The sequence below is a fragment of the Populus trichocarpa genome, chromosome 13 (assembly GCF_000002775.5).
Source record: "Populus trichocarpa isolate Nisqually-1 chromosome 13, P.trichocarpa_v4.1, whole genome shotgun sequence".
NCBI classification, from domain to species: domain Eukaryota; kingdom Viridiplantae; phylum Streptophyta; class Magnoliopsida; order Malpighiales; family Salicaceae; genus Populus; species Populus trichocarpa.
The window spans coordinates 9,284,860-9,301,306 of NC_037297.2; the positions used below are offsets into that span (position 1 = coordinate 9,284,860).

Consider the following 16,447-nt stretch of genomic DNA (forward strand, 5'->3'; position numbering starts at 1 on the left):
GGCTTATAAACATGAATGTATGAGAATTTTATATATATATATATACAATCTATATTGTTGATGGCTTATAAACATGAATGTATGAGAATTTTATATATATATATATACAATCTATATTGTTGATAGCTTATAAACATGAATGTATGAGAATTATATATATATATATATATATATATATATATATATATATATATTCACAAAAACTTATTCAACCCCAATATATCCAACCCGTGTAAATCTAATAAAAAATTAAAATTTTAATTTATAAAATATTAAAAAATAAATTATATATAATAATAAACTCAAATCCAATCCACCTATATTCATCACCACACTTGGTCCCGTCAGCAATACATGATCCATCGCCAATTTTTAAGGAATTCTCACTGACAGTGGAAAGGAATACGTGTAAAAGCCACGTGGAAAACCCATCCACTTTATATAAGTAGCCACGTGTCTACAAATCTCATTAAATAGCCCCCACGTACCAGCCTGCTTCGTATTTTCTCTGCCCTTTCCCGTTCACAAAAACACAAACTTTATTACACCTCCCCCCCTGTCTCTCTCTCTCTCTGGACCGAACCACAGCTCAAACACCAACATACCCTTGAAGCAAACTCTCTCTCCCCTCTCACTTCCCGATGCTTTTTAACGGCAACTCTCACCGAAACCCTAACTGTTTCACCGGAATCTGGTGAACCATTTGAGTGTCCTGTCCACTCAGCTTTAAATGCACCAGCTTACTGCTGCTTATTTGGTTATCAGATCATCTGTTTACTTGCTAGAAGTTTTTATCTTTTTCGTGAAACTTGAAGCCAAAAGTTAGGGACAGTTCTGGGCATTGGTCAGGCGCAGGGAGAACTATAACATCATCTTATCACTTAAGCTAAGAAATGTTTGGGTTGTTGTCTCATTTTGCTAAGTTTGACTTCTACTTGTCTCTCTACTTCAAATCTAGACGTTAAAAAAAGAACCCTTTTTTTTTTTCGTTTTTGAAGCCAATAGAATATATCACTAGATTTTAGCTTTTCCCTTTGTTTTTTCTATTTTTATTTACTTAGTTTCAATGGGCTGTAGTGGTTTTTGAGTTTCTTGATAGGAATTATCAATGTCAAGGACAAAAAAGCTGCTGAGCTTATTAGCTTTCTTGGTTTTATCTTTTCGAACTCAATGTGTGAGATCCCTTAACCCATCATTAAATGATGATGTTTTTGGTCTAATAGTGTTTAAAGCAGACCTTCAAGATCCAAAGAGAAAGCTCTCATCTTGGAACCAAGATGATGACACTCCCTGCAACTGGTTTGGTGTCAAATGCAACCCCAGATCCAACCGGGTCACTGAGCTCTCTCTTGATGGGCTCTCTCTCTCAGGTCAGATCGGCCGTGGCCTCATGCAGCTCCAGTTCCTTCACAAGCTCTCTCTATCAAGAAACTGCCTTACTGGTAGCATTAATCCTAACCTTACTCGCCTTGAAAACCTTAGAATCATTGATTTGAGTGAAAACAGTCTCTCCGGGACAATACCGGAGGACTTTTTTAAGGATTGTGGAGCTTTGAGGGATATTTCTTTGGCTAAGAATAAGTTTTCAGGGAAGATTCCAAGTACTTTGAGCTCATGTGCTAGTTTAGCATCCATAAATTTGAGTTCGAATCAGTTTTCAGGGTCTTTGCCTGCCGGGATTTGGGGTTTGAATGGGTTAAGCTCACTTGATTTGTCTGGTAATTTGTTGGATAGTGAGATTCCCAGAGGGATTGAAGTATTGAACAATTTGAGGAATATTAACCTGAGCAAGAATCGGTTTAATGGGGGGGTTCCAAATGGGATTGGAAGCTGTTTGTTATTGAGGTCTGTGGATTTCAGTGAGAATATGCTTTCTGGGACTGTTCCAGACACAATGCAGAATCTTGGCTTGTGTGATTATTTGAGTTTGAGTAACAACATGTTCACTGGTGAGGTTCCAAAATGGATTGGTGAACTCAATCGCCTTGAGACTTTGGATCTTTCTGGGAATAGATTTTCGGGTCAGGTTCCAACTTCAATTGGGAATCTTCAATCATTGAAGGTGTTTAATTTGTCTGCAAATAGTTTAAGTGGGAACTTACCAGAATCTATGACCAATTGTGGAAACCTTTTGGTTTTGGATTTTAGCCAGAATTTGCTGAGTGGCGACCTTCCTGTGTGGATTTTTGGTTCAGGTTTGGAGAAAGTTTTGCAATTGGAGAATAAGCTCAGTGGAAAATTTAGCTCTGCTCAAAAGCTTCAAGTCTTGGATTTATCACACAATGATTTTTCTGGTAAGATTGCATCTTCCATCGGGGTTTCAAGCAGCTTGCAGTTCTTGAATCTGTCAAGAAACTCTCTCATGGGTCCTATTCCGGGGACTTTTGGAGATTTGAAGGAATTGGATGTTCTTGATTTGAGTGATAACAAGCTAAATGGGAGCATTCCTATGGAAATTGGAGGAGCTTTTGCTTTGAAGGAACTGAGACTGGAGAGGAACTCGCTGTCGGGGCAAATCCCAAGTTCAATAGGGACCTGTTCTTCATTAACGACTTTGTAAGCTTTCCTTTCTCAATCTGTTATGTTTTTTGTTTTCTTGTCCTTGTTCAATTTGGTAGAGGCAAGAGTTAGATGAGTTAATGAATTCTGTTTCAATTGCTCTTTGTCAAACAGTTACAGCCACAATTTTCTGCGTTGGTAAGATCTCAAATTTTTCATAAACTACGACAGTTGCTACTGTACGTACTGCTTTATTGTTAGGGTTGATGGTGTTTGCTTTCGAGGATTATACGTACAGTCTCTAGATTATGATTTTGGACTCTTTTTTTCACCAATTAGTTTTAGAGTTTAAATTTGCAGTACCTTATTGCGTAACTAAAAGAATGTGATGTTCAAGTTGTTTGCATTGTTGTATGTGTCTTCGTTTCAAAATAGGAAAAGTCCCTTGTCCCTTGACATTTGTTTTCTTTTTTCCTTAAAAAGTAAATATTGGTTAAAGATGGTACTGTCTTCATCAGTCTAACTCGTTCTTGTTTTTCTGTTTCTTTCGATGAGGTAGAATCCTATCTCAAAACAACTTGTCTGGAACAATACCTGTAGCAATAGCAAAACTTGGAAACCTACAAGATGTGGACGTGTCTTTTAACAGCCTCACAGGCACCCTACCCAAGCAGTTGGCAAACCTTCCCAACCTCTCCTCCTTCAACATTTCCCACAACAATTTGCAAGGTGAACTACCAGCAGGCGGTTTCTTTAACACCATATCACCTTCATGTGTCGCTGGAAATCCATCCCTTTGTGGTGCTGCAGTCAATAAGTCTTGCCCTGCAGTCCTTCCCAAACCCATTGTTCTCAATCCAAACTCTTCTTCTGATTCTACTCCAGGCTCACTTCCTCAAAATCTTGGTCACAAAAGAATCATTCTAAGCATATCTGCTCTCATTGCCATTGGTGCTGCTGCTGTCATTGTTGTAGGTGTGATTGCCATCACCGTGCTTAATCTCCGTGTTCGGTCATCAACATCTAGATCTGCAGCTGCTCTCACGTTATCTGCAGGTGATGGCTTTAGCGATTCATCCACTACAGATGCCAACTCTGGCAAACTTGTCATGTTTTCTGGTGACACTGACTTCAGCACTGAAGCACATGCTCTGCTCAACAAGGATTGTGAACTTGGGAGAGGTGGGTTTGGAGCAGTGTACCAAACTGTTCTCAGAGATGGGCGTCCTGTTGCAATCAAGAAACTTACTGTATCGAGTCTTGTCAAGTCCCAAGAAGATTTTGAAAGGGAAGTTAAGAAATTGGGGAAAATCAGGCACCAAAACCTTGTGGCACTTGAAGGTTATTATTGGACTCCATCCTTACAGCTTCTCATATATGAGTTTGTCTCTGGTGGTAGTTTGTATAAGCATCTGCATGAAAGACCAGGTGGGCATTTTCTGTCATGGAATGAGAGGTTCAATATAATTCTAGGGACTGCAAAAAGCTTGGCACATTTGCATCAATCAAACGTCATCCACTACAACATAAAATCAAGAAACATCCTTATTGACATTTCAGGTGAACCAAAAGTTGGTGATTTTGGCCTAGCAAGGTTGTTGCCAATGCTAGACCGCTATGTTTTAAGCAGCAAAATTCAGAGTGCGCTTGGCTACATGGCACCAGAGTTTGCTTGTAGAACAGCAAAGATAACCGAGAAATGTGATGTTTATGGTTTTGGGGTTTTGATTCTGGAGATTGTTACTGGCAAGAGACCTGTCGAGTACATGGAAGATGATGTGGTAGTGCTTTGTGACATGGTTAGAGGTGCATTGGAGGAAGGCAGGGTGGAAGAATGTGTTGATGGAAGGCTCCTGGGAAATTTCCCAGCAGATGAGGCTGTTCCAGTTATGAAGTTGGGCTTGATTTGCACATCGCAAGTTCCATCAAACCGGCCAGACATGGGAGAAGTAGTTAATATATTAGACCTGATCAGATGTCCTTCAGAAGGCCAAGAGGAGTCAGGATGAACATGAATTATTATCTTAAGAAATTAAGAGCTGGGATTTATAACGGGGTTATCCGGGGAAGAGGAATCCGGTTTATTCAACTAATCAACGAGGAGAAAATCAGCTGTTGGAGATTCTTTTTCCCTTTGTTTTGTGCTAGTTCTTCTCCTGATTGTTTTTTAGTTTATGTTTGTGGTTTATTCTCGATGTTGCTGTTAGGTTGCCGGATTCCTTTTCACCGGACTTAAATAGGGGACCCTTTTGGATATTGTCACGAAGTTGCTTCTAATTCTCCAGTCTTGCATTTTGTATCTTGATTTTGTTTCTGGTTATGAGCTGATAGTAGAAATGGTTTGACTGATTTCACACTCTAGTTTAGGTCTTGGCACTTGAGTGCATTCGAACTCCTATAGTTGTTCTTCATAGCCAAAGTCTTGCTTTGATAGAACATCCCGTATGCAACTCCTGTTGTGGTTGTAGTTCTGCTCTGTTCGTGAATCTTAATCCCAATCCCAATCCCACCCAGCATGGAGATCTTTAAAAATCCGGTGTTATCAATGATAGCAACGGTGGAGGTATTAAAATACTTTCTTAGAAGTCAAAAGTGACTCCAGCCCTGAGGATTCCAAGGATTCCTAGCACAGCACAGCACAGCACCCACTTGGAAGAGAGTAATCTTAGTGGTCAATTGAATAATAGGAAGGGGAATAGGAAAAAGGGGAGAAAAGGGATAGAAAGGGCCCATGCAAGATTGTCGAGGTACGGGCATGGAATATTAGTTACACAAGATGATGCTGTCGGAATATAAAGATGTTGGATTTTGACTCTTGAGCTGTTTGTTCCTTTGTTTTTAAATGCATTATTTGTTCCTTTCCTTTTAACAAAGCTAATCTCACATGGGTTTTAACCTTTTCCTTCCCTTCTTTTTGGTAATGTCAGTGCCAAACCCCTTCTTTTTCCCCTTCTTTTCCCCTGTTCTTGACAAACTAGCAGTGCCATAACCAATGGAGGTTTTTTAAAATGGCCTTTTCATCATCAACTAGCACATGGTGGTTTATTTTCTTATTATTTTATTTTTGCCCACCAAGTCTCTTGGCTGTTGAAGTGACACAAGCTTTTTTGTGTTGTACTTGCAATTGCTTCACCACAGTAGTATTTGTCCCAAGTGCTGATCGATATCATCCATCCATAGTTCCATACCCTTGTGTCTTCGTTATCACTGTCCTTGGCACTGCTAGTTTATGATAGCACTAAAACATTCTCCAAGGCAGCAAAAACATTTTCAAGGGTAGTCATATTACCGTGTATTTTTTATTATTGTTCTGAGCTTATTGCCATTATTAATTAAAATAATGAAATGAAGATTTTGTCTGTGTAAACATTAACCTTGAGAACAATGGCATGATGGTTTTTTTTTTTTTTTTTTTTGTTATTTGAACAATGAAATTACTTTGTACCCTTTAAGGCAAAAATTTAAAACACTAAAATTATCACATTTTCCTTGCATTAGAATTGTTTTTGCCTTGGGTCATGGGGTGTTTTTATTTATCGAGATGGCTAGAGGCAGTTAGTATTTGTGTATAAATAAATTATTATTTAATATAAAAAAGATGGTCGCACGTGTGATTGACGCGGATGTGCTTGCGTTCTCTCATGGTTTTTGAACGGCGCATACAACATTTTCCAGCAACCAAACTCTAGCTTCAAATGACAATGTTTTCATCATCACGATGTAGTCTCCATTACTAACGGTGCGTGTGCTAAAAATATGTCGGATATTTTGTCGATGGTCATTTTTTTATGTAAAAACTCAATTAAAATTTTTCTCGAGTGAAAATAAAAGAATTTATTTAATCCAAAAATAAATCGGACGAGATTAATAAAAAAACATAGATAAAAAAATGAGTGAAATTGGATATAAAAAGGTGATAGTGCATAAATTAATCAAGAAGAAAAAGTAGTGGGGAAAAACAAGGAATATAAGATAAATGAGGTTAATATATAATTAATAAAAAATTAACTATAAATGCTCTTTTTTCTCTATTTGGACGCAATTTACATAAAGAGAGGGGGAGAAATTGTTGATTTTTTTCCCTTCTTAATTCTTGTTAAATCCATTAAAAAACAAAATTAGAGTAAGGATAAACAAGTAATCAAAAAAGGAAATTTAAGGTTTAGGGTTTTGGAAAGAGAAAGAGAGGGGAAGTGAAGGGAGCCTTGTTTTTCTTACATCCATTAATCCATTTAAGATAAGAAATACATCCAAAGAGATTAATTATAATGAATTTGTAGTTTTGTTAATGAATTGGAAATGTTAATGTTATGTTAAGGTTACGTGAGAATGAAATTGTATTATTTGGTTGGTGAATGGATGTCATTGTTTGATTAATGTTTGTAAGTATTGAATATGGTTTGGTAATACTTTAATTTCAACTTAAAAGTTGAATTCATAAGTTCCATGATAAAGGTTGAATTAAACTTCACAAAATAATACTGTTGTTGCGGTTGATTCAAATTTCACATATTAATTCCTTGCCTCACATGCATAATTTACATAATATTATTTTCTTGTTTCATGGGTATCATTTACATAATATTATTTTCCTACCTTGTAGGCATCATTAACATATTATTATTTCTTGCCCCGTAGGTGTATTTTACATAATTTTATTTTCTTTCCCCGTAAGCATAATTTACATATTAATTCCTTGTCTCATAGGCATAATTGACATATTAATTCCATGCCTCTTAGGCATCATTTACATAATATTATTTTTCTGGCTTGTAGGTATAAAATTTACATATTAATATTTTCCTACCCCGTAGGAATCATTTACATAATATTATTTTACCCTTCATCCAAACACTCAACTTGGATATAAAATACATAAGTCTTTGTCTAAATAACCGACTTAACATATAATTAGTTAGTCTCCATTCAAATGGTAGACTAAGATATAAAATAGACAAGGTTTTTTTTTTCCAAATAGTCGACTTAACATGTACTTAATCAGTATCTTTCATTGCAGCCAATTTATTTTTAACATTATCTGGTTCTACTATTGCAACCATTTCAAGAATTAAACTAATTAATATGTATTGTTGCATTCTCATGGGTGTATTCTTATTTAATATCATTACTCTACTCGAAAACATAATTTTCCACCCTGAAGCCATAATTTCTCATGACATTTATTTTCCGCTCTAAAGGTATAATTTTTATGATATTATCTTCCATAAAACCACAATGAACATTTGTTCTTTATACATACAAATAAGAATATAATTTGAATTTCAACATTTACATATATAACTAAATTAATTAAAGAGGTAAGGGCAACATTTACCTTAAGCTCTTGCTGGAAGTGTTCTTGAAAAAGTGAATGCACACATTATCATAAAACTCTCAACGATAACTATTTAATATCTTGTTTGGCCAAACACACACATGTTCACTTATTTATCAACCAATTTAGTTGGACACATAATTACACATATTGTCATAGACAATTGTACAAGTCTTAGCCTATTTTGGCATTTTAACATACACCGCTCCAAACCTTCACATGTACTTTTTATGTGTTTAGTATAAATTTTCATATAAATATTTTTCTTATAGTTTGGACTCACTCAAAGAAATATTAAAATTTCACATTTAACTTCAATCTCCTTCTATTTACATCAAATTCATCAATTATCAACACAATTTATCCTAAATTTTAGTTTAATTAAACCTTCCCACATAAAAATTATCAAATTCCTTTCTTCTACTTTTCAAAACTCCATTTCCAATATGTAAAACGTTCAACCATCCAACATTCTATCCCAATCATAACTAATTAAGCCTACACATTAATTAATTTGTGCATAATTTCACAATTAGAACACGTTCCAATTTTCTCAATAAATGCATTTCACAATTTTCTCATCAACTTTGACCCTTAAAATTGCAAAATCATAATCACTTTTTAAATATTACAACATCATTAAAACACTAACATTTACACAATTCCATCAATCTTCATATTTCCTTCTTTTCATTCACACATTTAACAACACATTATCAACTAATTTATTTAATGTAAATTACCATAAAGATTAACTCACTAGTATCATCACACCAATCGATTTAAGTATTGCATCATTATCAAAAGCACTAAAATTTACTCATTTTCTTAACTTCTCACATTTCCATCGTTTCACCGTTGACAAATATTTCCTAATGATTAGGCATTCTTTTCACATGAAATGCAAGCATAAATAACATAATCCCATCATCATATTAATCAAATTGAAACATAACAACATCATTAAAATATTCACATTACACAATCTTATAGAGTTTCATATTTTTCTATTTCTAACATATAACAAAATCAACTTTTTATAATTCCACATTTCAGCATTCATACATAATCTCAAGCATTTCAAAATATTATTTAAAACATCAAAATCAATCCAATTTATTCAAATTTCTAAATCCTTCAAAATATTTAAAACATCAAAATCAATCCAATTTATTCAAATTTCTAAATCCTTCAAAATACTCAAACATGATCGGCCACTAGAATCTTGATTTCTCAAAAATTGATTTCTGATTTCTTCAATTATATTCTCTTTATATCATCTAAACCCCAAATAACTAACAAGTACACAATTTAGCATATCAATCAAAATATAGACATAAGCCCTAAACTCATTAATTTGGGGTTTTCCCAATTCTCCACACAGTTGACTCAATTCAAATCATCTCTACTTATTATCATAATCCAACAACAATAATAAACAACCTAATTAAATATTCAATCACAAAAACATTATGAACTCTAATTTCAAGAATTGAAAAAATTTCAATCCGAAAGTAAAAATCCACCAACACATGAAGTAAATTGGTTAGAACCATATACAAAGCAACCAAATAGTGTGTTTAATTGGTTTCTCCATTTCTCTTCACTTTTACACACTTTTTCTCTCTAACTATCCAAGCTTCCAACTCTTATCTCTCTCTCTAGCTTCTCCTAACTTAGATTGACATTATAGATGGTAATCACTTAATCACACTCCATAACCCATAACCCAAGTAAATTTAAAGAAGAAATAAGGAGAAAATCACAAATTTTGAGTTTCCCCCCTTTGCATTGCCAACTGGTTTTCTTGAGAGACAGAGGGAGATTTTGTCAAAAACTATAATAACGCTTCTCATTTAAATCCTATATGTATTTTCTATCAAATCCTTGTCTGTCGATATTTTTGGCATACATAAAAAAAATTATTTCATCTGATTTTATTATAATTATCTTGGAATTTTTCATAAATGGTCATAATATAATTTCCTCTAAATTGTATTATTTTTCAGTTGAAAATTACATTATTATGCACGGGGTTCACACCGACCATTAATATTTTCACGCACAAGATCATTTTTTATTTCATCTAGGGTTTTTTTGCTAAATAATCGAGGATTTTCACCATTCATCACACAAAAATTTTCTTTTAATTTTATTATTTTCTCGTTGGGGATTTATGTAAATCATCACGGGACTGACATTTCGTGTACCAATTTATTATTTTATTTTGTCCAAGATTTTAAACTAATTTACTAGGGATTTTAACCCCTAATCATAAATGTTTTCCTCTTGATTTATTATTTTTTTGGTTGAAGACTACCCTATTTAACACTGGTTTTATAATTTTGGGTTGAGCGTTTACATTCTCCTCTCCTTATAAAATTTCATCTGTGAAATTTAAATTCATACTTATGTCTGAAAACAAGCTCAAGTGATTCTTTTTCACATTTGTCTCCTCTTTTTTCCTGCAGTCACCTGTCTTATTTGTTTAAAGCTTCCTCTCTATCATTCTCACTAGAAGAATTATTTATTTAACAATTGCTTTTTGCCTAAATCCATAATCTTCTCAAACTAAACTTCAAATATAAATTTTTTATTGTTCTCAATCGACACTATGGTAAGATTCAAGATGAACTCAATTCTACTTTCTAAAGTAATAATATAATGAAGTACATTATGAATTCGAGATAATATAGATGGTTATGTCAACCGACATGCCACCTGTCCAACTTTGATTAACAATGTTTTGAGAATTTTAGAAAGCAATTTTTGAACTTCCTTTGCTCATTCAATGATAAGAACAATTATAAAAAAACCTCTAGTAAATAACACAATTTTTATTTCAAGGTATAGTATGCAAGTTACACTCATAGATACAAGATTTTAACTTATACCTTATTTCAATTATACTTTTATTATTTTATTTTATTAGTTTAAGATATCCATTTTATCCATCTAAATGATCATAACTAACACTCTCATTTAACCATGTTTGTCGATCTTGACACAATATTTATAACTCCATTTTTTGTCAACCATACTCGATAAGCCATTTCAACATTGATGGCTTGTAATTTACAACAACCAATTGTTATTTGATTTATCATAAATGACACTACATGTTAACTCAACACTACCTGGTTCATTTCAATAATTTGTAATTCACATTCTACATCATTTATATTCACAAGTTTCTTTTTAAAATATTCATAAATCAGAATTTAAAATGTAATAACCCTTATCATTGTGGTCGACTTAAAATTTTGTATAACATGTTCGCCATTGAGGTCGGTTTAAAAATTCACATATAAGTTTTTTTGTTAGGGTCGAATTAAATTTCACAAATTAATTTCACTGTTTGTGGTCAATTAAAATTTCACATGTTAATTTCCTGTCTCATAGGCATCATTTACATAATATTATTTTCCTACCCTATATACATCATTTACAAAATATTATTTTCCTACCTCGTAGGCATAATTTACATATTAATTCCCTACCATGTAGGCATAATTTACATAATATTATTTTCCTACCTTTTAGACATAATTTACATAATATTATTTTCCTACTTGTAGGCATCATTTACATAATATTGATTCCCTACCTCGTATGTGTCATTTAAATAACATTATTTAAGCCTTCGTCCAAATGTCTGACATAGATATAAAATAGATAAGTCTTCATCCAAACAGTCAACTTATACATATAATTTGTAAGTCTTTATTCAAATGGCTGACTTAAAAACTAATTAACTAGTCTTTGTCCAAACAACTGACTAGGATATAAAATAGATAAGCCTTCATCCAAACAATTGACATATAATTAAGTAGTCTTTGTTCTTATACCTGACTTAATTTGTTGCAACCGACTATCAAGGAAAACCACACTGCCACCTCATGTAAGCTATTATTGCAGGATTCATGACAGTATCAAGGAAGATCACACAGCCAACTCACGTGAATTATTATTGCATGATCAACTCATGCAACGGCAGGATTCATGGCAGTATAAATCAATAATCAATGCAAGCTACAATCAAGGATTAGTCACTGTAAAGCTAGGATCGGTTTCTTGTATTTTTCCTATTATTATAGCTAGAATCAGGGATCAGCTAGAATCAGGGATTCGTTTTGTATTCTTTCCTTTATAAACCTTCAATACTTAGCACTCTGTATTTAGTATATATATTACATTCTGCAGTTTGAATGAATTAAGCAAAATTCAAAACTTTTGTCTTCTCTTTTATGGTATCAGAGCGTTTCAATCTTTAACGAGTATCGTTCCTAAATCTTCACCATGTCTTTTTCCGCATCCATCAATTCAACCCCTGACCAAATCATCACTATCAATTCTGCTACTACCATCAATGAAAAACTTACAGCCTCCACCTTTCCACAATGGAGAGCACAGTTTGAAGCCTTACTCATTGGCTATGATCTCATGAATTTTGTTACTGGTGATCTCTAGTGTCCTGCAATTGATACTGAAAACTCTGCTGTCTCCATAACTGCAAACTCTCACTAGATTCGGCAAGATAAATTGATTCTTCATGCACTGCTAGCCTCAACATCCACCACCATCACACCTCTGCTTGCTTCATGCAAAACCTCCTATGAAGCTTGGAACAAATTAACACATTTGTATGCATGAAAATCACGCATCTGTGCGATGCAGTTGAAAGAAGATCTCACCCTCAATCATCGAGGTAGTAGGACTGTCACTGAATTTCTCCAGGCGATTAAACTCACAGCTGATGAACTTGCCAAGATTGATCATCCTGTTACTGATGATGATTTGACTCTTTATGTTTTAAATGGACTGGGTCCAGACTTTAGGGAAATTGTTGCACCCATACGAGCCAGAGAACATCCCATTCGGTTTGAGGAGTTACATGATTTGTTAATTGGCCATGAAAGTTATCTTCGTCGGTTGGAACAACAAACAATGCAGCCGCTAGTTTCAACAGCAAATTTTACTCAATGCAGGCACTTCCCTGCTAGAAATAATGGACAACGTTTTTACTCCAAAAGCCGTGACAACACCAAATGAAACACATACAATTCAGGTTTTTGCAAATATAAACCTAAGTGTCAACTATGTGATCAGTTGGGTCACACAGCTAAAACCTGTTCCAAACGCAATTCATCTGATTTTTCTGCAAATTGTGCTGCATCCTCTAAAAGCAAGGATTCGAAATGGCTAGTGGATTCGCCAGCCTCTCACAATATGACAACTAATCTTTCAAATCTATCTATTCATTCTGAATATGATGGTACAGATGAAGTAGTGCTTGGTGATGGATCAGGTTTGCAAGTATATCATACTGGGTCATTATCGTTCATCTCTCCCACCCGTATTTTTCATTTGAAAGACACTCTATGTGTTCCTGAAATTAAAAAAAAAATTAATTTATGTTCATCACTTTACCAAACAAAATAATGTCTATCTTGAGTTTCATCCCTCTTATTTTCTTGTGAATGATCGGATCATGGGGGCGACACTACTAAAAGGTGCATGTGAGGATGGTGTGTACCCTTTGCCGGAAACAATGACTATGGCTTCCAAACCTGCTATTGCTTATGTTCATGAACGCACAACGACAGATGGATGGCACAAACGACTTAGTCATCCATCTTCCAAAATTGCTCAACATCTTATCCGCACTTTTTCCTTACCTGTCAGAAAAACAAAAGAAAATTCATCTCTTTGTGTCTCATGTTCTCACAATAAAGCCCACCGACAAACATTTCAATCTCATGGTTTTGTTAGTACAGCACCCCTCGAATACATTTATACTAATGTTTGGGGTCCGACTCGTGACACTGGTATTGATGGTTCAAAATATTACATTATTTTTGTTGACCACTATACTAAATATATATGGCTTTATCCTATGTCCCATAAATCATGTGTTCACACTATCTTTTCTCAATTTCAAAATCTTGTGGAAAACAGGTTCAACACCAAAATCAAAAGTCTATATTCTGACAATGGAGGTGAATACATTGCTCTTAAAAATTATTTATCTGTTCATGGCATTGGTCATTATACCACTGCTCCCCACACCCCACAACAAAATAGAATATCTGAAAGACGACATCAACACCTTGTTGAAACAGGTCTCACTCTTCTCACCGATGCCCACATGCCTCTTTCCTATTGGCCTTATGCATTTCAAGCTGCAACATACTTGATCAATCGTATGCCAACCTCAACTCTGAATAACAAAACACCCTTCGAACTGCTTTTCCATCAAAATCCCAACTACATGAAACTAAAGCAGTTTGGGTGTCTTTTCTATCCCTTGACCAGACCCTACAATACACATAAACTTCAAACCAAAGCCATGTCTTGTGTCTTCGTGGGTTACTCTTTAACCCAAAATGCTTATTTGTGTCTAAATCTTCTCAGCAGAAAAGTATATCACTCCAGACATGTGCTCTTTGATGAGACTGTCTTTCCCATGGCTCAAACTAATTCTTGTTCTTCTGCAAAATCCCAACCTGCAACCAGTGCTCTTAGTTCTTCTCACCCGGTTACCATAAGTCTGCCATTGCTATATCCTGCACGACCACCAGCATCAACTGCTTCTGCACTGGGTACCGCTGCTCCTTCATCACCTTCGGTAGCTTCACCTCCAACGTCAGTTCCCTCACAAGTATGTTCTCCTGCTCAAACTGAAACTTCCTCTCAAAATTTAATTGTTAGTCATGCACCTGTGGTACTTCCCACTGCTGAACCTCATCCTCATTGTATGGTTACTCGCTCTATGAACAACATCTATAAGCCTAAAAGCTTGTTCATGGTTACCAAACATCCATTACCTCTATCTTTGGAACCTACATCAGTGACTCAGGCCTTAACTGACCCTCAGTGGCGTGCTGCAATGTCCTTTGAGCTTACAGCTCTTATACGTCATGATACATGGCATCTGGTACCACCTCTCACGGGTTGCAACATTATTGGATGCAAGTGGGTGTTTCGGGTTAAAAGGCTTGCTAATGGCTCAATTGACAGATTTAAAGCCAGATTAGTGGCCAAAGGTTTCAACCAAAGACCCGGTTTGGATTATACTCAGACTTTTAGTCTTGTAGTAAAATCGGTGACTATTCGCACTATTTTATCAGTTGTTGTGATGCATGGATGGCCTCTCCATCAGTTAGACATAAACAATGCATTTCTCCATGGCAATCTTACATAAGAAGTATACATGTCGCAGCCTCTAGGGTTTCGGGACCAATCTTCACCACATTTTGTTTGTTGTCTTAAGAAGGCAATCTATGGCCTTAAAGAAGCACCACGTGCTTGGTATACTGCACTTAAACAAGCTCTTCTGGAATTTGGTTTTGTCAATACCAAGTCTGATTCTTCATTATTTTTCTATACTGTTACGTCCACTACTGCTTACTTTCTAGTGTATGTTGACGATTTAATTATCACCAGTAACAACTCTCATTTTGCTGCAAGTGTTATACAATAACTTGGCAGGAAGTTCTCCCTTAAAGACTTGGGACCCTTGCATTTCTTCCTTGGCATTGAAGTTATTCCCACGCAGAATGGGCTGTTCCTCACTTAGCATAAATACATCAGGGATCTTCTTACCAGAACTTGCATGGATGGAGCAAAAGATGTCACCACTCCACTGTCAACTTCGGTCTCTCTGAAATTAAATGATGGTTCAGCTGCTGTCAATCCTACTGAATATCGCAAGGTAATTGAAGCATTACAATATCTTTCACTCACTCGACCCGACATCAGCTTTGCAGTCAACAAATTGTCACAGTTCATGCACTGCCCTTCTACAATTCACTGGACTGCCACCAAGCGGTTATTGCGTTATCTGTAGAATACAATTTTCCATGGCATCTCAATTCAGAAAAATGTTAACCCTCCTCTTACATGTTACTCAGACGCGGATTGGGCTGGCAATTTGGATAATCGCAGCTCTACTTCAGCTTATCTCATTATGCTCGGTTCAAATCTCCTCTCTTGGAGTTCCAGAAAGCAGCGTGCAATTGCACGATCATCTACAGAGGCTGAGTATCGTGCGCTTGCCACCGCTGCTTCTGAGTCTATGTGGATTCCATCACTCTTTACTGAAATAAAGTTTTCTCTTCCTCAGCCTCCACTGCTCTTTTATGACAATCTTGGTGCAACCAATCTCAGCTTCAATCCTGTTCAGCACTCACGCATGAAGCACATCCAAATTGACTTACACTTTGTTCGGGACCTTGTTCAGAAAAATTCTCTTACTGTTCGCCATGTTCACACGAATGATCAACTTGCAGACTTGCTTACCAAACCACTCTTCAAGCAACACATATATTTTCTCAAGCACAAGATCGGTCTCATTGATGGGAGCCCGTTCTTGCGGGGGCGTATCAAGGAAAACCACACCGCCACCTCGTATAAGCTATTATTGCAGGATTCATGACAGTATCAAGGAAGATTACACTGCCAACTCACGTGAATTATTATTGCATGATCAACTGATACAACGGCAAGATTCATGATAGTATAAATCAATAATCACTGCAAGCTATAATCAAGGATTAGTCACTGTAAAGCTAGGATCGGTTTCTTGTATTTTTCCTATTACTATAGCTAGAA

General features: G+C 35.5%; 1 protein-coding gene across 1 annotated transcript; it reads left to right on the forward strand.

The window, feature by feature from the left end:
* The first annotated feature begins 505 nt into the window (after window positions 1-505).
* Window positions 506-4,798, forward strand: LOC7497359 (probable LRR receptor-like serine/threonine-protein kinase IRK). Its single transcript, XM_002319842.4, has 2 exons — window positions 506-2,556; window positions 3,059-4,798. Exons 1-2 carry the CDS (start codon window positions 1,109-1,111, stop codon window positions 4,506-4,508), a joined length of 2,898 nt encoding a protein of 965 aa, XP_002319878.3. The 5' UTR covers window positions 506-1,108; the 3' UTR covers window positions 4,509-4,798.
* Window positions 4,799-16,447: the final 11,649 nt, after the last annotated feature.